Source organism: Taurulus bubalis, assembly GCF_910589615.1.
Source record: "Taurulus bubalis genome assembly, chromosome: 11".
Taxonomy (NCBI): Eukaryota; Metazoa; Chordata; class Actinopteri; order Perciformes; family Cottidae; genus Taurulus; species Taurulus bubalis.
The window spans coordinates 17,627,127-17,651,593 of NC_136599.1; the positions used below are offsets into that span (position 1 = coordinate 17,627,127).

At 41.0% G+C, this 24,467-nt stretch overlaps 2 protein-coding genes across 2 annotated transcripts in view; one reads left to right on the top strand and one right to left on the bottom strand.

The window, feature by feature from the left end:
• Window positions 1-6,035, top strand: part of LOC306743807 (5-aminolevulinate synthase, erythroid-specific, mitochondrial-like) — a 7,722-nt gene extending 1,687 nt beyond the window's left edge. Inside the window, exons 2-10 of the mRNA XM_079226370.1 lie at window positions 1-8; window positions 88-183; window positions 313-535; window positions 1,017-1,201; window positions 1,325-1,504; window positions 2,403-2,567; window positions 3,556-3,824; window positions 4,500-4,662; window positions 5,334-6,035. The exon at window positions 1-8 is cut by the window's left edge and continues 342 nt beyond it. Of these exons, the coding sequence (XP_079082496.1) occupies window positions 1-8; window positions 88-183; window positions 313-535; window positions 1,017-1,201; window positions 1,325-1,504; window positions 2,403-2,567; window positions 3,556-3,824; window positions 4,500-4,662; window positions 5,334-5,497 (1,453 nt within the window). The 3' untranslated portion in view covers window positions 5,498-6,035. The remainder of the gene's footprint in view (window positions 9-87; window positions 184-312; window positions 536-1,016; window positions 1,202-1,324; window positions 1,505-2,402; window positions 2,568-3,555; window positions 3,825-4,499; window positions 4,663-5,333) is intronic.
• Window positions 6,036-6,198: 163 nt separating this feature from the next.
• Window positions 6,199-11,082, bottom strand: ttc34 (tetratricopeptide repeat domain 34; the record flags this gene model as incomplete). Its single annotated transcript, XM_079225826.1, has 7 exons — window positions 6,199-6,744; window positions 7,310-7,524; window positions 7,716-7,989; window positions 8,390-8,556; window positions 8,931-9,123; window positions 10,154-10,376; window positions 10,820-11,082. 7 exons carry the CDS (start codon window positions 11,080-11,082, stop codon window positions 6,199-6,201), a joined length of 1,881 nt encoding a protein of 626 aa, XP_079081952.1.
• Window positions 11,083-24,467: the final 13,385 nt, after the last annotated feature.

Here is a 24,467-nt window from a genome sequence, read left to right on the forward strand (position 1 = left end):
CCAAGAAGGTAGGAAAAATTAAATATAGTGAACATACAAAACGAAAAAGGAGCATCTTACACTAACAGTCCTTCACTCCTCTTGCAGGCTTGATGACTTCTCTGTTGAAGGGTTTAAACTTAAAGGATTCAATCCTCCCAACATCAGCTAACAGGGTCACCCAGCTCCTCAGAGACAACATGGGTATGTTTTACAGTTGAAATGAGTTTGAACCCTCTAATGTAACATGATGCAGCCAAGTATCACATGTATATTTAGATTTGATTATATATTCATTGAATGCTGCCAAAATCACAACTATCACCTTCGCAGTTGGCCCCAGTTACGACTATGACCGCTTCTTCATTGAGAAGATTTCTGAGAAAAAGGATGATCACACATACAGAGTCTTCAAGACCGTGAACAGGAGCGCTGAAGTCTTCCCCTTTGCTGAGGATTACTCCGTCTCTGGGCGCGAAGGCTCCCAGGTGTCTGTCTGGTGCAGCAATGATTATCTGGGAATGAGTCGGCACCCTCGGGTCCTCAGCGCTATCAGGTAAAAGAAGACAGAAAAAAGTTAGTTTGTTTAAGTCTTCTGGAGAAAGTCGGAACACTCAAAGTCATTTGCAAGTTTCTCAGGTGTCTGACTGCATTTCCTCTCAAAGATGTCTAAATAGTCTTTTTTACATAGTGGAGATGAAGCCTTTTAATGAAGAGGCCTAATAATTCGTTTTTGCATCAGGTCAAAATGTGAGGCTGCCAGGTCTCAAGTCAACTCAAGGAGGCAAAAGTCAAAATAATCTAATCTAATTCATTGAATCTTATGTTTGTCAAGTCCAGGAACAAGTCCTGAATTGTGTAACTTAAGTCTCATTTGATTCTAAAGCTCTGGCAAAAAACAAACCATTGCACCATTTGCATTTAGATGGTAGGTGTTAATCTATTCTCCCTATCTTTCTGAATACGAGACCCTTTTTATTCATGGCTCTAGATCATGCGAGCTGAATGTTTTATCATTTCGTTCTGGATGTTGTCAGAGATGCTGTGGACCGGCACGGCGCAGGAGCTGGTGGGACCAGGAACATCTCCGGCACCAGTAACTTCCACGTGTCTCTTGAGAAGGAGCTCGCCCAGCTACACCAGAAAGACGCAGCTCTGGCCTTCTCCTCCTGCTTCGTGGCGAATGACTCCACCCTCTTCACTTTGGCTAAGATGCTGCCAGGTAAATACTGACCTCTGACCTATATATTTATTGTTTCATACGTTGCAGAAAAAGTGATACTATCTGAAGGTTTATACTGTTGAGAGGGAAGTCGTCTCACTGTGTGTTCCCTGTGGCACACAGGGTGCGAGATATACTCTGATGCAGGGAACCATGCATCGATGATTCAGGGCATCAGGAACAGCGGAGCCAAGCGCTTCATCTTCCGCCACAACGACAGCCGACACCTGGAGGAGATGCTGCAACGCTCAGACCCCAAGACACCTAAAATAGTGGCATTTGAGACCGTGCACTCAATGGACGGTGGGTTAATATGGAGTAATAGAGGGTATCATTTAGATTTCATGTATTTACTTATTTATATAGAGGAGGGTAAATCTACTAAGTGTCCTTTCTAATGAGTTCATTTGCAGAAAGAGTTTAGATATAAATATATTTTATCAAGAGTCCAGAGATATAAATTGGGATATTTATTTAATATGACTGATCTAAGTAATATCAATATAATATCAATATACAGTATTTTAAAAAGAAAAAAAGAAATAAAGGTGTGTCTTCTAAATAATGGAGTCATCTTAGCTTACATTGGTGATTGTGTGGTTATGAAAATCAGCAGCTCACAGTTAAGCTAAAATATATGTGTAGTTTTAATATTGAAATGCTCTAAGATTAAAAAAAGAGAAAAGAAACTGACTAAATTCATAATTCTGCATTTATATAGAAATTAAAACCAATCACCATGCACAACATTCATATTTCACAGCTAATAGAGAGAAAGTCAGGTTTATTCATTTGAGTATTTATATTTCTACAACCTACAATTATTCAGCCTGCATTATTTGTTTTTCTCCGTGAGAGGAAATAGTTTCCCTACCTCAGCTCTATTTCTCTGTGTGATATTACACCGCTGACAGCTCCATAAAGCACAACAGAGAAGTAAACTGAATGGAGGACGAGGACCATATCCAGGAGGATTACCAGCACAGACAAAAAAACTGTGTTAATATAAACGCAGTGTGATTTGTAAATGTATTAGAGATTTTTATACTTCAAATAGTGCAAATATCTCTCTGCATACGTTTAAAGCATATAGTATCTCGTCCTTACACAGTGATGACATTTGATGCATGCATTTGCTACTGTTGTCATAATGTATATTGCACAGCTCTAACTGTAACACCTCATTCTCTGAGGCTTTCAGGTGCAATATGTCCTCTGGAAGAGCTGTGCGATGTCGCTCATCGTCATGGAGCTCTGACGTTTGTGGATGAAGTTCACGCCGTGGGCCTGTACGGAGCCCACGGAGCTGGAGTGGGAGAGAGGGACAACGTTATGCACAAGATTGACATTGTTTCTGGGACCTTAGGTTAGTATCTCTTAAGGAACTTCTTCTCCTTTTGACATTTTTCTGTTCTGTTTCATCTCTATTTTGTTTTTGAAAGGGGGATGGAAACAGTATGAGACACTGAAAGGGTGAGGCAAACGGCTTCAACTGTCTTAGATTAATTGTCCCTTGTATTGGACGCACTCCCATTTTGCCCTAACATATTGCCAGCCCTCTCAACAGCAGCTCTCAACCAGCATGGGACTGCTCTGGAGTTGACAAATGAGGGCAGGAGAGGTGTGAGCTCTCATCAGAAGAAGCAGAGGGTTTATCAGCTGTTTATCAGCTCTACTCCCTCTCTGGTCGTGCTGATAAAACCAACGTCAGGGAGTCGGGGCAGAGTGTAGCTTTCTGACAACTGGAGGGTTTGAGGTCAAAAGTATGTCCTTATTTGACCCTGAAACAACAACAATCAATCATTTATCAATTCATCATATCGATACAAAACTATAATATGTGAGGTATAACAGTGGCAGAATATTCTCATTATCAACAGAATATGTTGGTTAAATGCCCAATAATGCATAATAATGTCAAAATATGTTATGTGTAATTATGCATGATTTATTTTATGTTGGAGAAGGGATCCATTGGATTCTTTATTTTAGTAAAAGTAGCAAATCACATTGTAAAAATACATAATCACAATTAATTAGCATTAAAAATAGTAGAAGTGTCATTAATAAATATATATTTGAACTGAAAGTAAATATAATGCATAATGGTCATTTTCCAACTGTTGTATCGTTGAAAAGGTTATATAACTTTATTATTGTTACTATTAATAGAACAGTTATTTGTTTAACAACTATATTGTTGGGTAGTTTTACAATTTGTCCCCTCTGAAAAGTATTAGTGTGGAAAAAGTGAAGTAAACGCGTAAATAGTCTAGTTAAGCATGTCATATTTGTGCTTATGTAACTGCACCTTCCATTACTAATTATCTACCCTTTATCTGTTGCGGTTCAAGGCAAAGCCTTTGGCTGTGTTGGAGGCTACATCGCCAGCAGCACCGCCCTGGTGGACACGGTGCGCTCCTTCGCAGCTGGCTTCATCTTCACCACTGCCCTGCCCCCGATGGTCCTGGCTGGAGCTCTGGAGTCTGTCCGGGTCCTGAAGAGCCCCGAGGGGCAGGTGCTCCGCCGGTCTCACCAGAGGAACGTCAAACACATGAGGCAGCTGTTGATGGATAAGGGCCTACCTGTGGTCAACTGTCCCAGCCACATCATCCCCATACGGGTAGGAAGGTTTAGCAGTGCTGCTGCCACCTCACATCTCACTCCACAGCTCCTCCTTTTCTAGTATCTTTAAGTCCAGAGAAATATTAACAATGCAGTTTATCTCATAGTTGACACAGATAATTAGATTATTATAGGAACTGGATGACAATGTATTTGCATGTTACATTATTACTTATGATGTATAAGACACCTATGGGAACACGTCATTTTGTTCATCCAAGTTGCAGCAAGTACAACACAGAGGAGACCAGAGTGTGTTCCTGAAATAATTAGACTTTTTCAGTGTTTAATTATAATCCAATGTATAATCTTTAAAACGCAATTAGAAGCCATTGAAATAATTACATTTTTGTTTAAATTATGCAAACTCAATTATTTTTTGTGATACTATTTTTTTTGTGATACACTTTAAAAGTAGTTTAGGACTATCAAGTTTTGAATGCATCATTTAAATGCATATTTAATTAATCAATTTGTAATTTATCTTTTCAAGTGCCCAATATGATTTTAAGGAAACATAAAATTTCTACAATATGTCCAGTGGCATACTCTTGAAACCATCGGCCCAGTTAATCACAGTAATGGCTTTGATTTTTACATGTATGACCTGATTGTGTTTCATAAAAAGCATGCGCTAAACGCCTCACATCAACTATCATGAATAATTCTTTAGGTAGGCAATGCTGAGCTGAACACCAAGGTGTGTGACACCCTGCTGGAGAAGCACAGCATCTATGTCCAGGCCATCAACTACCCCACAGTGCCTCGGGGTGAGGAGCTGCTGAGGCTGGCGCCGTCTCCTCATCACAACCCCGCCATGATGGACTACTTTGTGGGTGAGTGTGGGGATTCTTCCCGAAAATAGGTCAGAGTTGTTCGAGTAAATGTCCAATCAAGGTAAATGGGGACAATGGCCGGTGCAAGTGATTTTTATTTGTCATCAATAAGTCTCTTTGCTTTGTAAGCATATAAGTCTCTTGGCATCCACTTGGCACCATATACTAAGAGAAAGAAAGAAAGTATCCTTTATTAATCCCCTTGGGGGAAATTCTTCTCTGCATTTGACCCATCTCTGGATAGGGAGCAGTGGGCAGACCTGAGAGGTGCCCGGGGAGCAGCTAGGGGTTGGGTGTCTTGCTCAGGGACACCTCGACATGTGAGCTATGGGGGGACTGGGGATCGAGCCGGCTAACTTGTGGTTGCGGGACGACCACTCATCCCCCTGAGCTACAGCCGCCCCTTTTTTTATTTTTATTTATTTTTTTATTTTATTTATTTATTTTATAAAGAAAGCATACTATACATCAATGCAGTAAAAATGACAATACTCGGTGGAGATCTTTAAATGGTTGTCCCTTAGTAGCTAAACTAAACAACAACAAAACAACACCTTGGTGTGTGTTTGCTATAATGAGCAGAGATTTAATTCTAAAGCAGCGAAGTAAGAGATAAATGAATATTGGCATTTAATTGTTCATTCTCATGAGTGTCTGTGTTTCATTTACAGAGAAACTGGTGGAGGTGTGGCAGGAGGCGGGGCTCCTGATCAACAGCCCGGCCACAGCTTCCTGCAACTTCTGTGATCGCCCGCTACATTTCGACCTCATGAGTGAGTGGGAGAAATCCTACTTCGGCAACATGGAACCACAATACATCACTGTGTTGGCATAATATCAAAATACACATGTAGCTTACGTACATGCATGCTCTATTCACTATCTTCTAAAGTCCTTCTTCGGGTGCACTTATAAGAGTATAAGGTACTGATTTTGTTCTGGTGTTTACTCATGCTTTAATGCAAGTGACATATACTTTATTTCCTGTATTTATGTGTTCTAAATTCTGTTTTATTTCATGGATATGAATAAAGAAATGTGTGCCTTCTCCATTTCAAAAGCATAACACCTGCACATGAGCCACTTTCTTATATATCTTATCTAGGTGTGATTATCTGAAGTAAACTATATTTAATTTGACGTTGCATGATTTTTTTTATATTGATCATCCCAATCCCGCTTTGTTCACATTACCAAAATAATTAAATTACTGATGTTTCATTTATAAAATGTATGAAGTACCAAAGTTAAACGTGTTCTTAAAATATGGATTAATAAAATGTTAAATAAATCTGTGGTGTTGAAAATAGCTACCTTTCACATTCACCTCACGTATCCAATATACTGATTTGCTGTAATTAAAGATATTGATGAATACCATAACAAACGCTGTTGTCAATACTACAAACTTCAAAAGAACCATCAAACGTGCCTTAAAATTGAAGAAGATTTCTCTTCCGTTAGACTGTTCCTACAGTCACTGGTGTGGCTACATTGAGTGAGCTCTCACCTCCTGTGCGCTCCTCACTATCAACACTAGTTGACGTTGCAGGGACTGGACACTTCTCGTTTGACCTTTGCCCTCAGTCTGCGGAGCTCTGTGTTCTCAATGTCCACAACAAGGCCACACTCAATCATTGTCCAGGCTTTTTTGAGCTGCTGCTCCCCATAATGCTGCAGTGCCCCCCACAGGAAGCACTCAGCCAGACGCACCCTCCCCAGACCAGCCTCCACACACTGGATGGTCTGGTTCCTGTGGAGCTCCAAGGCCCGACTGAAGTCCTCCAGAGCTGCTCGTTCCCTGGAACAGAGCACCAGGCTGCGGCCTCGTCGACACAGGTCTTCCGCCCAGACTTGAGAATCATCCGAGCAGCTGGAGTCAGGTCCATTGTGTTTCTGGATGACTCTGTCCAGGTCAGCTATGGCCCGCTCGTGTAGGCCCAGCTGAGCGAGGCAGGCAGCCCGCTGGCGAAGATACTGGAGTCTGTGATTTCCCGCGGCTTGTACTGCCACATTCAGGAGTGTGAGGGCCTGATCCCACTGGCCACCTGATGACACACTGCTGGCCTCCTGTGCTGCAGCCTGTTACAATATAGAATAATATGCAATTTAAAGATGAATAAATACTCCTAATGTACCATACGTTTGCTAGATTGGGGAAAGATGCTTTTGCCCTGTCTTGTAATTTGTTTTAAATGATCTATAAATGCTGTACATCATCATACATTATGCATACCTTTTTTATCTTGTGTTACCTTAGTGTCCATTTCAAGCATATGGAATATTCATTGCGATACGTTCAGAGAGAACATCCTAAATTGAGGAAGGTGCCCCTGCAGTTCCAGACTTTTATTTTATGTATTTTTGGTCAGCACTGTATTAAACCATAAAATATGTGAAGTAAATAAAAATGTTACTATGTAAAAACATCAGACAGAAGATATTAAAGCAAAAATGCATGCATGCAAAATAAGAAATGATCCTAAGAAAAGATGCCAGGAGCTTCACATCACAGAATCACAGAGGAGCTCAGTTTTGTGTGAAAATATTTTTGCAACACTCAACTATATTGTTCTCGTTAGCGCAAACAACTCTGGCAATGCCGCTCATTCTATACTAAATCTAGGATTCCTGCATGTAGGCTTACCTGTGCCATGCGTTTTCGCTGATTGAATGGGATCAGGGCCAGCAGGAAGACCAGACTTGATGAATCGTTTTCAGTCAGTTTGCTAAGCCTGTGAGCTGCGCTGCGGTAGTTCTGCTGCCAGGCCTCCACCACACCCACCCTGGCCTGGGCCACAGCATCTCTTGGCTCCTGGCCAAACACCTGGCACAGATGAGCGCCTGCTGCCTTCACTTCACCTGGAGCAGATGGACCATAAAATCAGGAGTAAAGATTACTGTCAACAAGGGGTACTAGGTTCAGTGGTTCTCTTTATCAAAGTGGAAACACTACTCAGCTTAAACTAGTATCTCCAACCATACCATTTCCAGTGACATCAAGGATCCCATTGCGAATTTCAGCGGCAAGTTTGGCAAAGTTCTCATCTCACCTTTGGCTATAAGTGTGTCCACATAGAGGAGATGCCATCTGGGTTCTCTGCAGTCAGTCCTCATCAGAGCTCCACCAATTATAAAAGCCTCTCTGAGCTGCTCTTCATGGCAGGGGACAGCTTTAGTAAGCAGGGTTTCTGACAGATTGGTCCGACAGAACTGATGCAGCCAATCACAGACCAGCTTCCGTGCTTTGTCCTTGAGTGACAGGATTTCTTTGGTGACTATGTCAATGTTTATCTGAAGTGCTGCCAGGATATCATAAGTGCATTCCTGAGGGGAAGAAGCAGTTTGAATTTTATATTTACATAAATGAACATAAATATTGTCTGCAGCTGTCTTATGAGCCAAAATGTAAATATGTTTCTAAAAAAAAAAGAGCACTCAGGAGACCTCATTTGTCCTAATTATTATTAGGTTTGCTGACTTCTCTGTCAGCATGATATGATACATCGTTTGCCTCTTTGTCCCTGCCCATGTTGGTCAACAAGCGCGATACTGGCAGTTTACAGATGTCACTATATATTGACATTTCACTGCTAGTTGCAGCCACTAATGCGTAAAGCTGTCTAATGCAGCTTGCAGTCTAGAGAAGGCCGCAGAAAAGGAATGAAATGTTTAAAATACTGAACAGGCTCTGAGCTACCGTATGTTTGTTTTGACTCAAGAGTACCTTTTGTTGGTTCAGCATGAGATAAGTGAAGCCTCTTCCGCAGAGAGCCTGGATGTGTTTTGGGTGCTCCTTCAGAATGGCACTGAAATCAAAGATGGCTGTCTTTCGTTGGCCCAGCACGGCATAACACCTCGCTCTCTCCATCAAAGACTCTGCTGCCTCGCCACCTTGAAAAACAACATTCATGCAGCATGAACATTTTCAATTTCTCCCTCCATATCCCCAAATAACAAAGCACTGATCCAAACACACAGAGTATACAGTATATGATAAGAGTTATCATTGCTTCTGCTCCAGTTGGTTTTCTTCTAGTTAAATAATACGGAGCCAATCTGCCTGTTTTGTGTTCAGCGTTTTGAAAGTTGTGTACCTCTGCTGAACTGAAGCCAAACATAGAAACAAAGCCTCTGTTTTGTGCCAGCCCTTCTCTTTATCCCACTAATCCTATCTTGGTTAAAGTATTACTCACTATTTAGTCAGTCAACATTTGGAAAGAGTCCAATAACAAACATCAATATCTCATCAATCCAAATATAATCACCAGAGGCGATGATAGCGATGGAGAGGTATGCCACAGCCTCCCTGACGCCGCTCTCCTCCCGCGTGCCCTTTAGGATTCGTTTTGCAGCAGCGTGGCAGTGACCCTGCAGCAAAGCCCGGTCCTTCTGTTGAGCCACGGCCAACAGGGGGCGCAAGCAGCTCGTTTCGCCACACTGAATGAGCTTTTTCAGTAGCTGCAGAGACAGATATGAAATCTATACATCTTTCACTGTAAAAGATGTAAATGTGTAAGCTACCTGACCTGACACACCACTGTGTTGTAACTGTATTACTTCTGAATAATGACAAAATGATGGTGTGCCGTTTAATTCAACTAATCATTAAAGTCTTAGACCAATCATATACTATTAATGTGCAACACCTACTGAAATAAAAATATTTTTTTTGTCTGTGTATTATGTAGTTACAATGTGTTGCAACATGTCTTAGCTGTTTAAAAATAATACAATGTATTTAAGGCTGAAAGCAAACCAGGCCTATCCGCTTTACCTTATTTTACTTAGATGTAAAATAAAATGCAGTCAAAGCTCTGTAAGCTGAAGCTATAGGCGAGAGCTCTGTAAACTATCTGAGAGTAATTGTAGCTAATAAACTTATGTGTGCTCTATTTAAAAAAAAGATTCAAAATTTAAATCTATTAATGATAAAGAATAAGACTGAATCAATGTATGTATATTTCTAGTGCTGAACATGCTCGTGATTCTACAGCTGACTAGACTACTTTAATATTTCTCATGTCTGCTGGTCAACGCTGTAGTTCATCGTCATGCAGTTCTAGTCTAAATGTCCTGTGGTTGGTGTGTTGAGACAAATTTGCTGTGGCACCAGGTTTGACAAAGACTACATTTACTCATATACAAATTATGAAATCTGGTGGTTTTAAATGAGTCCTTGTGTTTTCTTATTTATTGAACGTAAGAGTAGAACAAATTAGAATGACAAACAATGAGAAAAAGTAAAAAATATTGTCACACAGAAATGTTCAATGGATAACCGTGTCTGCTATATGTGCATAAATCACTGATTGAAACATTTGCTAAATCTTCTGATGGCATAAATCACAAAACGGTGTATATTTACAATGAATAATAATGTGTTGCTAATGCTCCTAATTAGGCGGGAACAAACCCTGAATCCCCCTTGCAAAAACATGTTGGTGCCTCTGCACCTCACTTCGGGACCCACCATCCCAAACCTAATTACCTGATTGGTGTCATAAAGAAAGCCTCTGTGCAGCTGCAGCAGGGCGAGTCGTGCCAGGATGGGTGCCCGAGGACCGGTAGGCCCGATGGAAAGAAGTAGCCGGTAGGCCTCTTCCACCCGGCCAAGCTGGTACAAGGCATCTGCTGCCAGGATCTGAGACCCATCCTCGCCCGGCTGGAGCTCCATCAGCAGCACAGCCAGAGATTGGACACCAGCAGGAGTACTAATGCACGGAGCAGGAAAAAGTGTAACAACAAGAAAATGCGTTTTATTTAGAGCACATGAACAAGGATTTTCATCTAAACAAAGATCATATCTGAAATATGAACAGAACTAAATCTCTTTTTCAAAAATTACATCAGTAACTTAACATTTTGGATAGGTTACACACCCAACGGCCTTTTTCACAGCACACATTTTGACTGACAGGAAAAGCACAGGTGTTAATACCATTAAGGATGGCTCAGTTCTAAGTGTCCAAGCAGCCATGACAGTGTGACAGAGAACAGGCATGCACGATACCAGGACCCTGGCAGCAAAGCAGGTAATTGGAATTCAGCCATGATTCATTTTGTTATTTACAGCAGTGCTTTTCCTACTGTGACATGTCAAACTGTCTTTAATTTTTTTCTTCTACTAAACTAAACTGGGAGACCAACATCATACCCTGATCTGTCCTTTTCTCTCTTTGATGGAGCCTGCGACTGATCCCTCAGCTGGGGCTGTTGGGAGTCTTCACTGGAACTGGACTTGGATTTGTATCCTCCCGTCCCCTCAAGCATGACTCGTCCCTGCTCCAGCAATACAGTAAACAGCAGCCCCCGGTAGTTCCAAGGCACCAAGCAGCGAACCGTCAGTGCTGTTTCTTGGGGGAGCAGCATGCTGGCTGTCACAAAGTCCAGAGCTGTGAGATAGTTTGACCCGCCCATCATGCGCAGGAGCCCCCTGCCACAGAGTGCCCGCACACAGCTGGACGGGTGGGGGGTATTGTGTTCAATCACAGCCTTGAAGTCTTCTAATGCCCCCTTGTCGTCATCTGAGAGAAGGCGTGCATATCCACGAAGAACCTGCACCGTGTTTTGATAGCTCTGTTGACCTTGGGCAGCAGCTAGCTGGCTACAGATGGAGAGGGCCTCTTTGTGTTCCCCTCTGAGGAGAAGACTGTCGGCCAGTCGTACCCGCAGCTCTCTACCTCCTCCGTCGGGCTCCAAATAGCACAGAGTCCGTAACTGAGTGATCACAGGGTCCAGGAGCTCAACTCCTTCTGTGGATCGCAGGTCTGTGCGGATGAGCACCCTTTCTCTGTAACCAGACAGGCCCCGCTCAGCCTGCTGACGGAGATGGTTGCGAGCAGCCACCTCTGTACCGTGATCTGTGAACAGCTTTTGAAAATGAGTTTGGGCAGTAGCAGGATGCATCTCAAATGCCTCCCCCAGATCCCTGCAGGCCTCAGCAGTGCGTCCACCTGCCGACAAGCAGGAAGCGGCTCGACTAATCAAGAGTCTAGCTCTTCTCTCAGGAGTGTCTTGGAATGTCTTGTCTGTACTACTCTCTGATGTTTTCTGACAATGACCATGGTGCAAAAGAGCAGAGTACACACCTGCACTGTCCCAAAACCTGCCTGTCAAAAACAAAAATGCTGCATGAAGTTCCTGCACTTCTGTATTGCCAGGTGAGATAGCCAACAAAAACCCAATAATTGTAGCAGAAGTCTCTACATCTAACTTCTCCTTCTCCTTTGTTGTCACTGCACACTCGCTGTCAGATATTATTGAGGGATGTATGAGCAGTAATTGATCTGTAAAGGCCTTCACTATTTTGGGTAGGTGCTGTGCTTGTCTGCTGTTCACCAGAGTGACGGTTTCAGATTTGTTACTCTGGTAAGCTTTGAGGTAAAGCTTGAGCCCCTTGATACTGTGAGGCTCTGAGAACAAGCAGGCTAGGGCTTGAGTTATCTTCAACACCACGTGAGTCACATCTTGTGGATCAGGGTTTCGCATCCCCTCAAGCAGAGAAGTGCAGCGAGCAAAAATCTCCTCGCAGCCATGCCCGCCACTCTGAAGGAGGGACTCCATCTTGAAAATGGTGGCTGACAGGTTGTTGGGGCAGAGTGTGGAGAGAAACACAGCTGCAAGGCCTTTATTAAGACCCTCGGTGGGGTAGTTCTCTTCATGACTGTCAAGCCAACCTTCTAAAGTTGAGATCACCCCACCCAGACCCGACTTCAAGTTCCGCATGTGGGTAACGGTGGAGGCTGCGTGAGTCCTGAAGGCAGACAAATAGAGAGAGGTCGCTCTCCCCAGCTCTCCGACCGCAAGGAACTTGTCTCCATCCTCACATCGGTCTGAAACATGGCATCCAGGTCGAACCAGAGCAGTCATGATCAGGCAGCCGGCCCTCTCTGTCCGTGTGTCTCTCGTCGCCTGTTCACATTGATGACAACATTGATGTCACCTGATGGTTAAAAAACAGGAAATGAGGATGAAGTTACAGAAATGTTGACTTGTTATAGCAGTTAAAGCTTACTTAAAGAAACACTTACTTTAAGTCAAACATGTTTAAAAGTGTGAACATGCTTATAGCAACAGCATTGCAAAATAAGAAATTAACCTTTAAAAACTGGAATTGAGTAAACAAATGTATATTGGCATAGAGTGTATTTGAAAAAATGTACAGTCACAAACTCTTGCGTGAAAACCAGATGTAACTAATGCAATAATATGGCATTACAAAGAATTATATGTGAAAGACACCGTGGTCCAAATTAATAAAATACATGCCTGCTTTTAATACGATGATTATTTTTTGCATTTTGAAAACTCAATAGTCCTCTTGTGTCGAGGGGACGTCTTTATCTCGCCCATGCGTCACATACCTGCTCATTTGGCTTGTGTTGCCAACAGTAGACCCACCGAAACCTGAGGGAAGCCTAACTACCCAAACTAAACCATGTTCTGCTCCTCAGGTCCCGGGACAGAGAACCTGGTAATGTGTGTAACTCAATAGCTGTCGGCCCACAGTCGCCAGGGCAACACAGTGAGTCCACGCATTCAACAAAAGCTGCTGCGAAGTTTTTTGTTTTTGTTCCCAAGAGTGTTGCAAGTGGAAATAGACAGAGAGAGAGAGAGAGAGAGAGAGAGAGAGAGAGAGAGAGAGAGAGAGAGAGAGAGAGAGAGAGACGATACAACAAACTCACCGAAACTCGCTTCACATCGAAGTAAACTCTCCGGGTGAGCGCGAGCTGTTGTTCTTGTGAGCGCGCGTCCGGTTGCCAATAGAAACTGCTAACGCTCGTGCTCACAGGAAGACCACGGTACCCTCTCGTTGTTCCAACAGCTTAAAAGTCGGCGATACAAAACATTTTTTCCTTTATAGAAGTTAATGTTTATAGGAATGTTAAAAGCATGAAACAACTGTAAAAGTGAGACATAAATGTCGTTAAATACCTCCAGAAAGGTGTTCATTAATTCCTATCCAATATTTTCACGAAGTGGCATAACATGTAAAAATGTGTCAACTGCAACTTCTCTTCTTTACTTGGCAACATGTCCGCATGTGTACGCGGGCTACACGTGAATGTTTGTGCTGTCAGAACTTCGGATGCTGTGGTTGTGCATCTACTAACATTCTGCCAATGTGGATAAACGTGGCTCTGTATGGGATCTCTCTATGCTTTTCTAGCCAAAGAATATGGACAATGTAGGACAGCTGTTCTTTGTGCTGAAGCAGAATTTGCAATTCATGAGATTGGTTGAATCCTGAATCAAGAAGCTCCTCAAGCACCCTGCCTTCATGTTCTTTGTATGGAGATGTGCTCAACTGCACACCAGCTGCTGCTGTTTAAACACTCAGGCAACACTCCCATCTTGTGGCCAACATCTTTATTCTTTACGATGGCACCTCTTACCACACATTTGTGCCATGTGGGTAGGTGACTCCAGTGAGGATAACATTCCTAGCTCTGACAGTTTCAGTATAATAGTCCATTCATTGAGTGTTGTATTAAAATATACAAAATGTAACAACATTAAAATAAATAATGATAATAAAATACACACACATAACACATACGTCTCAAGGCCCAAAGAAGCCACAAACCACAGACCTAGATTCATGTTTCAACATTCATTAGTACACGTCATTTACTGGGCAGGAACGGAATTGACACACAAAAACTCTCAAAGTGAGATACCGCAGCCCCACAACCGGAAACCATCAGTTTGGATGGAATGTGTGTGGTGATGAAAAACCCACTCCACTGCACCTTGACACCATTTATTTGCAGGAAACTGAAAACCTGATGTCCTGTGGGGATTTCAGTATTCTTCCCTTAAAGGGTGCGCAACAACAATGAGCAGTTGATGAGTTGTTACACCAAACTTTCATTCTCGATGGAGACAAGGTTGTGGTGCTTAAACATCATGGATGTACACTAAAATGTTCACACAGTTTAAATACTCAAACTGAAGAGGAGTCTTGTATTTGACTTGTTAAAAAAAAATAAAAAATAAAAATAGTGTACCAAAAAATATTCTTTCAAAGTATCTTCCTTTTCACCACTCACTTATTTTCACATACGCAATCACAGAGTAACACACATTTCCTTTTTAGCATTCTGCTGTAAAACTCCAGCCCTCAACTTTTGGCATTTAACGAGAAGCTGGGGGTTAAGTGGTGTGCTAGAAATCATATAAAATGGGGGGATTTCCCTTTTCTTGATAAATCTCCACCTGGATTACTGAAGTTCTGCCTGAGAATAAACACGCTGTGATGTCCTTTTAAAAAATGCTCCTGTTGTTGTTGTCGTTACATGCATTGGAGGGAGCCCCTTCCCCAATTCTGCAACCGAATCTGCACACCAACAAATCCAGTATTTTCGATATGTACAAAACATTCTGCATTTGAAGTGCCATTCAAATTTTTAAAAAGCTCAACCCAATAAGCACTCAAGAAGGGAACATTATACACTTAGCTGGAGTGCATTTGATTATAATAATAATAATATTATCAATTTATATAGCGCTTTTCTAGATACACAAAGACGCTTTACATTATGGACAAGAGACAATGACAAACAGAACAGAACAAAAATGAAAGAAAGGAAACAAAACAAACAAACAGGATATTTTTGTGACAAAGAAAGAAAGGAAAGGAAACTGGAGAAGCTGAGTGTCATAGTGAAGGATGGGTGCAGGGTTTAGCAGGTGATTATAATACCAAAAGATTATAATACCAAAAGATGTAGGAAACGCGGAAATACCGCAACTGTAGTTGGGCCTATCAGGATCTCTACAGAGCTCTGTTCTAACTCTTAGCTTGACTATAATGAACATCTGCATTACTCAGTATGAGTCATTTGTGACATAATTGCAGTTTTCTGTGGTTGTACCATGTAGACGCTATAGTTAGAAACGTCCTTTACTGGGACTGCCGTCCACGGGTGAAGCACTGGTGCACTGGTGCAGCCTCAGGTGTCCTGCAATGCCCCATTAAAAAGCATGATCTGTGTGACTTCTGCAAGCTGTGAAACCTTGCTTTCAGTTCAGGCCTGCAAACGGCAGCTTCTCCAGGCTTTCCTGCAGCAGCTGGGCACAGCCGGATAAATCCATGTGGTGCAAGGCCGAGAAGACATCGTTCAGGCTCACAGAGGAACACTGGCTCCACAGCCTCAGCATCTGGTACTGCCTCTCCATGGAGCCCAGACCCAAACCGGCCTCCAGCTCCACTCGCTCCAGCTGCTGATCCGTCACCGAGAGCAGACGCAAGAACTCCTTCCACCTACGCAGGGGCACCTCCTTGATGATCGCATAGAGGACGATGGCCGGCCAGTGATCTGATTGCTCATGTCGTCTGGTGGCTGGAGGAAGAGAATCACAGACAAAGGAGGACACTGAAAACCCCGCCGTGGAAAAAGGTCATCTGCGAGAGCGTGATGTCTGTTTTTTGGCCAACTGTAAACCCAGATTCAAACTAAACTAAAAGGTCATCAAGATACAGAAGATGTATAGAGGCATTTGAGTAGACCATGTGAGGAGATTAGCCCTGCACTGCACTCATTATGAAAAGGTATACTAACATCTACTGCCAAAGCATGATATAGCTTATTCCCCTGTGCCATAGAGCTCCACATTGTTGCACTGCCTTACATGTGACGGTTGTTGTCGTTGGCCTTTTCATTATGTGTAGTTTCACCTTGTGTTTGCCAAAAATAACATAGTGCAGAAATTACTGAGCCTTCTTTAAAAAACAATTAACTTTTAGCAGTTCTTTTAAGATGTACCTCTTTTGTCGGAACTAAAAGGCTTGGATCTAAGTGCTAAAGACAAAGTATGGAAGTCAGAAAGTATTGGGAGACGGACTAACACGTTCACAATAAGGAAATACAGAATAATGACAGCCTCATCCTGGAAGGAACTTTGGGGAGAAAAATCAACACTGAGTAGCCAATGACTTGGATGCAGGTTTGTTTTAATGTGTCCACCTACTGTAGCTGACAGTAAAAGAAAAGTAAAAAAAATCTTCACCACAAAACCAACAGCCCTACAAACACAAGGGGGTTTTCCGCTCAACTACAAATGCCAGACACAATGATATCATGGATAACAGGAAATGCAGTAGTTGTATGTAAGGTCTTTCGAAAAGTAGAGTATTCTCAGAGGTTTACCTGGTTTATCAACACGGACCTGTATCAGGCAACTCAAATGGCATTAATTGATCTGCCGTACTTTGCTTCAGATAAAGGAAACTTTATCTGAAGCAGATAAAGTTTGCTAAAAACTCAATAAAATCCCAGATTCGGCGAATGAACGAATGAAAGGTTAAAAGAAAGCCGAGGGAATTCAATGTGGCTTCATCAACCTTTCACACTTCTTTTACTATAAATAATATCTGAACATGTGTGGATGTTGATGACCATAAAGAAGTTAAAACATGATGATCAAGGATGCAAATCATTCACGGCTAAGTGTCATGCACTCACTACCGGATTTGCCATTTCCTCTCATGTTGAATAGCTGACTAAAAAAGGAGATAAAAAGTGAGGGCGTCCTGTTTCCCGGTTTCCACTTATACACTGTGGGCCAAGGCTGATCATTGATTAAACAGCGCGCTGAACAAGCAGAGATAAAAGGGCACAAAGTAAGAACACCGCAGCTGATGATATTGTTTTTCATTTTTCATCACACAGTGGTTGTATGTATTTCACTCATGGCAATGACAATGTATGCTACAGTGTATGCTTCAGTTGAGATGTGTTCGATAAAGAAACAGTGGTAGTTGAGGGGCTGAGTCGGTAAATAAGATACAACTGGAACTTTACCTTGAACGAAACCGGCGTTTAAAACTAACTCCCAGCATCAAAGTTCGAGCAGCTTTATTTGTATTTGAATCATCAATAGTCTCAAACCATCACCTGAAAAGGAGTTAGTCTTGCTCAAGGACGCTTCACTTCAGGAGAGTGGATACTTGTGCACAAAGACATGTATCAAGCCCTAAAACAAACGTATCTGATCTCAATGTTCTTGACATTGTTCGTCATTTTGTCCGACATAAACCCATGGATTTGCTTCCAGATTTTGCCCCAATTTAGACTTTTTTCATTAATGGCATACCTTTTCTATCACTTCTTTCTAATCTATCCAAACGGGCTCTCTGAGATCTCTGAGATAGATAATACACTTTATTCTATACTTTTCAAATAGCAAGGTTTAGGGAGTTTACTCCTGCCTTCAAATGACCAGTTTCTCTTAACTTCTAAGTCCCAACATATTTTACTAAGCTGTATTTCACTTAATTCAAGTTAGCATTGAGGACGGTTTTAGATGCACCTCCTGCACCAGGAGAGAAACAATGATGTGAAACATCACACAATATTGAAAGGTTGTCCATCCAAGTCTTTCACAGGCTGTGCATTGATTTGAGCATCAATTACTTAATCTTACCTTTGAGTTCATCATCTTGAGGACTGATGGAGGCCAGATGTTCTGGCATGGCTGGGCTCTGACTGAGAGTCATCATGGGAGTATTCTCAGATATGTTTAATGTCTTGAAAGGACAAAAAAGAAAGAGGAAGTCAAGATATTTGTTGCAAACACATCTCTAAAATATTAGAGTGATTTGTGAAATTCTTCATTATTTCTAAAACAAATCACAGCTTTAGTTCAATTTAACTTCAAAATGTAATCAACGTTTCACCTTTGCTCTTGTTAACCTTTTATGATTTTGTTTTCTTCTCGCAAAGACTGTCCACCTACAGTAGTGCTACAATCTCAAGCTCAATCTCAATCTCAACACCACACAAAATGCATAAATGAGCACAAACCAGCGTGTTCGGGCTGCTGCCTTGATGATTGCTTTGTTCTGTTGGGAGGAAAGCAGATATTATCAGTAAGCTTCCTGCTTGAATGTGCTCAGTTGAGAAAGCACATTTATTAAAAACAAGACTGCGTTAAAAATCCATTTTTGATTTAACACTGAAAAGACCTTCTGTGGCAATACATGTATTTTCATATTTTACATATTTGAATTGTGTAAAGATACATTCATACATGGGAGTAAATATGTATGTGTGTGTGCATCTGCTGCATATCTACAAATGAGTGTTTGTTCACTGTGTGTGAATCTCTCCAGTGGATTACTACCAAACCCCTATTCTATTACTGTCTGCAGTGGGAAAAGTACTTTACTGAAGCACAAGTAACAATACAACAAAGTAAAAATAATCCACTATAAGTAAAGGCCCTGCATTTTAGTACAGAAGTACTAAGAGCAAAATATAAAGTATCAAAAGTACTAATGTATGGGTATAATGGCTGATGGCGGTATATTTGACTATCATCAAAGATTGAGTGTAAGAAGCATTTTAATGTTCATCCTATGAGAAGTTAAATATAGAACACTGTCATGTTTACAAGCTGATCATATACATTTTTTTATTTGAAATGTTGATCTCTAAAGTAACTTGGAACTGGAGCTGTAGAGGGTCAAGTAAAGTAGAAGAACCTCAAAACTGCAAGTAAATAGATACATTCTAACAATCGTTACCGCTGACGTCGGGGCCCTCGAGAGGCGGCTCCAGGTGTTTGCTTACACTCCAGCAGAGACAATTGTCTGGGTATCTGAAGGGGCTCCTGGCGAACAGCAGCAGGAGCCAAAGGAATAACAGAAGTGTCACCAGAACCACCACGAGAAACAGCCAGAACATTTCATTCACTGATGTGGACACACAGAAACACTGACATCAATAATACTCAACGCTTACCACACATGGTGCAGCAAAAGCTGAATCAATCAGGTTCTGTTAAACTTACTAAAATATCCACAGCTAATGTGAGTATAAAGTAGGTTTGGGTATATGGGTTGCAAAGCTACGAAACTGTGGACCAATGAGTTATACTGTCACTTGTTAAATAAAGTACAGCACATAGTTAGCACTAACAGTTACGTGGAACTGCTGTCACAACAGGTTTTGACATGTTTGAAGCTGTGGTTCTTGTAGCTGTAGATGTAGATGCAGCTGTGGATGCAGCTGTGGATGCAGCTGTGGATGAATTTGTAGGTGGAAGGTTTTCCAAACAGCTGAGAAAAAAGGAGAGACTATTACAGACAACAGAGGAATCTAATAACACATTTATCCATCGCTAGATTTTTTTTCTTTTTTACAGTCTTTAGAGTCTAAAAACAATAGTCAGGAGCCCATATGAACATCAAAACTGTATTTATTTTAATACTGGACGTTAAAAACTCCCCTCTGTGATTCCAATGTAAATTATAGGGGACAAAATCCAGAGTCTTTGTTCTGTTTGAAAATACATTCCAAGGTTTATCTGGAGCTTCAACAGTCTGAGTTAGTCAAATTAAGATATCTTAAAAAGTAATAAGTCATTTTTATATCAAATGTCCTATTTGTGTTTGCCTGGAGAGTGTCTCCATGCTGAGCGGTAGAGGACAGATAGCATAGTTACAAAAGAGAGAAATTTGAGTGTGGATTTTGTCCCTTTTTGCTTACGTGCATTAGAAAGTGATCTTTCAATGGCCGGTATGAACAGAAGGAATGGTCAGAGCAAAAAACTTTCGATGATTCTTAAGCGCACCTGACTATTGCTATCCTTTAATGTGCACGCGTGCGTGTGTGTTTCAATGATTATTACTATTAGTGAGGCTACCCCAACAAAACTGGGTTAGAGGAAAGAAGAAGAAGAAGAAGAAGAAGAAGAAGAAGAAGAAGAAGAAGAAGAAATTGTAAAAAATAAAATGAAAAATATACTGAATTTACTTGTGTGTGAGAAAATGTACACCAAATGCATACATCATAAAACTATTAAAATAAATTATGATTATGATTAATGTATTACTCAGAAAAAGGTAAATATAGCAAATATTCTGTTATCTGCCTTACGTTGGTTGGAGGTCTGTGTGCACTCTCCACTTTGAACCAAAAGAAAATCTCAAACATGTCAGTTTTAGACAACTATCATATTGTAAGATCTCCTACCGTTGGCAGTGCTGGCACTTCCTTCTGCAGTCAGGAAATTTATTGAATCCTTAAAAATATGAAATTGTGAGAGTTCAAAGAATTATATGTTTTTCTTTTGAGGGTATATCATATTTAATAAACCAGGATATTATTATCTATGGCAGCCGTGTATGCCAATCTAGCGCCTTAACTCCTTTTGATTTCACTTACTTGCACACTTATTACAATTGCATTGCTCACAATCACGGGAGTCGCGAGAAACGCTTTTCAGGTAGTATCCCTTCTTACAGTCACATACCACATCACTGTTACGGGTGCAGTTCTTTATTGTCACCTCATAAGCTGGGGAAAAAACAAAATACAGTGTTTCTGTCTCAATCCACAACATTTTACACCCAGTCCTGACAAGGTGGACACAGGATTACATGATGTGCATTACAATCAGAGACCTGCTACTTTACACTATGCTTTAACTTATCAAACATAAAACGATCCCAAAAAGTGAATATCATTATCAGAATCAGACTCAGAACCAGGACCATTTATTGCCCACTAAGTTTACACATACAAAGAATTTGTCCTGGCGGGAAAAGAGTTGCATGTTAGCTGCAACAAAAACGTTAGCTGCAACAAAAAACATCATATTTTCATTTAAATGTCAAATGCAATTTTACATAACATCCCATAAGCTGACGGCATGTGTCTCTATCGCCTTATAATGGTATTTGAAGAAGATACTTACAACCACAATTGCTACATCTCTCACATTCATCTAAAGAGTTTTCTTTTGTTGTGAATGAGGAATTGTCGCATTTTGCACATCTGACTGGGTCCTCACATTCACCAACTTTATAAGAGCCTGATAAACAGTTGGAAAAGGAGAGAGGGAATGAGTTCATTTGTGGTTAATCCACTTAAACTGTAATAGACAAGGCCAATGCATTCCGGCTCGTGTTAACTTACCAGGCGGGCACACTACCGTACATCCCTTTTGTTCTGTAATGTAACTCTGTCCAGTGGAAAGGAAGGCAAGTATCAGCACCTAAAACAAAAGATGAGGTTTCAATGTGTAGATAAGAAGATGTTCACAAATCAAGAATCAAGTGATACATTTCCACTCAAGCTGCAGTACCAAAGGACAGCTGTTGTGGAAACATGGCTCAATACGACTCAATAAGTCACTGCAGTCATGACATCTATTGTTTTATTATTTCCATGCACCTAAGATATCAAACAGGTCTTCCAGTTATTAAATATGTATATTCAAATATTTTACATTTGTCCTATACATAAACACTATACGTAAATACTATCAAAACGCAACATAGATGAAAAGATACACACAAAAACAACTCTACATTAATGGGGATTTGTCCAATTTTGAAAAAAAGAGCAGAAAGGTTTGCCAGATCTTATCAAACTTTCTGGTCGAGTTAAAGTGAGATGAAATTGTGTTTGTTTTTTTTAATTTGAAGAGAGTTACTTGTTGAGTAAGCAGTGTAGTGAAGGTCATTGTTCTTAACCTTCCTTAAGACCACCCTGAATATGGATTAATTACAGTTTGAAAGGGTATCAAAACCCTCTGTTCAAACAATATGGCAGCAGGTGCCTGGGTCACACCCTCATCTTAAACAATTATCACCCACTCCTGAAAAAAAGTTTGGACTATTTGATGTCAGATGGGGAGTGAATCACCCATGCCTTCTGCATATTGATGAGGAATAAACCAGACCAATAACTAACCCCCAAGACATCCAGCTCCTCTTCCCATTGTAGCGTCATGTGATCCAAGGAAGGAGATGGATGGATGGTCTTGCATAAAATAGATGATACTACACACTTTTTTCCCAAGTTCTTCTGTCCAACTGTTCTGTGAGGCCTTAGGAGACTAAGATAAATATGAGTTTTTCTCACTTGGGGCTATTGGAAGAAGTTGGACACGGGTATGATCAACTCTGTGTGCAACAAAATGACCTTCTCTAAAGAGGTCCTTCACACAGGCCACACCTCTCTTACCCATTGACGGAGAGCAGAGTTAATGAGGGAGGCAAGGAACACAGATTATCCACAAAAGGATGCTTTAAACGATTTAAATGAATCATAAACTGGCCTCCAATCTTAAGAGCTCCACAGACAAGTTTGTTGGTAAAAAGGCTCTTGCTCAGTGGCAGCTGACAGGGTTGTGAGATTGTTGTTCAGTCATCAGCATTTTTACAGCTATGTTCTGCCAGCCATTGTGAAACAAGCCCTTATATCTTTTGGTCACAGACACACCAACATATGTAAATCTCACAGCTGAAGCAATTAATCAATTAATCGATTAGTCAACCAACTAAATATGAATGATACTTGCAAAAAGTCTGTGGATTGAGTTGCTCAAAGGTGACAGTTTTCTGTTTGTCTTTTATGACAGTAAACTGAATATGTTTGACTGCTGATCAAACAAAGCAAGGCATCTGAAGATTTACTGATATTCTACAGAGCAAAATATGAATCAAATAATTTGTAGATCAAACAATATTGTAGATAATCCCAATAATCAAGCAAATTTATGAAGTTATTAAATGTGTAGACTTTGCTGCTTTGGTGTTGCAAGACCATGATGGAGAAACTAACTAACAGCAATACAGAGCCAGCAGCTACTGTCATGATGAGTGATGATGATCTAAAATAGACTCAAAGAAGCGCAATCATGAAAACAACCGCAAAGAGGATCGAAATAAAACATCTTATTTGATTTACTCACCAAAACAAAATCCATGGTGAAAGAGTAGACTGAGGAATGTAACAATCAACTTTAAATTAGTGTTAGTTTCATTTGAAAAACAAAAAGTCAGACGATCACAAGATAGTCGTCACCAGGCGAGGACGCCACTGAAATCACCGAAGGATGAGTGATTCAGACTTGAAGCCATCTGTAAATTTCCTCTTGAATTGAGTCAAATAAAGTGTTAAAGGAAACCTGTGTGTTTGTGTCAGATCTGTCAGTTCTTTGAAATCTACAGAGAAGTGGTGCGAGAAACAGGAAACAGACGTAACGTCAAGTGAGTCGTAACGTCAATGAGATCCTCCGCCTGATTGTTTCCTATGACTCCACTGCGCCGCTGACATAACGATAAATGCGTACATGAGAATCATGCGTGGGCCGGATACAATGTTTGGATGTAGGTGGTGGTGGTAGTGTGTGTGTGTGCGTGTGTGTGTGTGTGTGTGTGTGTGTGTGTATGTGTGTGTGTGTGTGTGTGTGTGTGTGTGTGTGTGTGTGTGTGTGTGAGAGAGAGAGAGAGAGAGAGAGAGAAGAGGGTCTACACTGGATATATTGGCACATTAGTGGCTTCGATGTAACTCTATTTTCCTTCTCCTCATAAGCGAGTCTGAAACAACAGATACAAATTTAGATGAGATTGTAAGCAGCTGTCAGCGAGAGGACCAATCAAGTACAGTAAACTGAATCCCTGATCAGAGGTGTGGGTAGTAGTTTAATACTTAAGACTGTGGGAAAGCATTCAAATGAGAGGATACCGTATATATATATATGCTGCAGTAAACCTCCACTGGGTGAGAGTTCAAAGGAAAAATCTCTGTCTTGGCCTATTAGTGTATTTATACCTCATATAATATAATATGAATAATAATGTATATATAACAGGCTAAATTAATAGTTGAGATGAGGATTTCAACCAGCATTATGGATTGAAGTCCTGTCCTCAGAGCGCCTAATCAGTCAGTATTAATTTGGTTATTTGGAGGTCAGAAGCTATCTAGACATGCAAGTTATGATTGAGATGAATGTGGGTGAAAAATAAATGTTTTAGATGTCTAAGCTACATATAATTATAA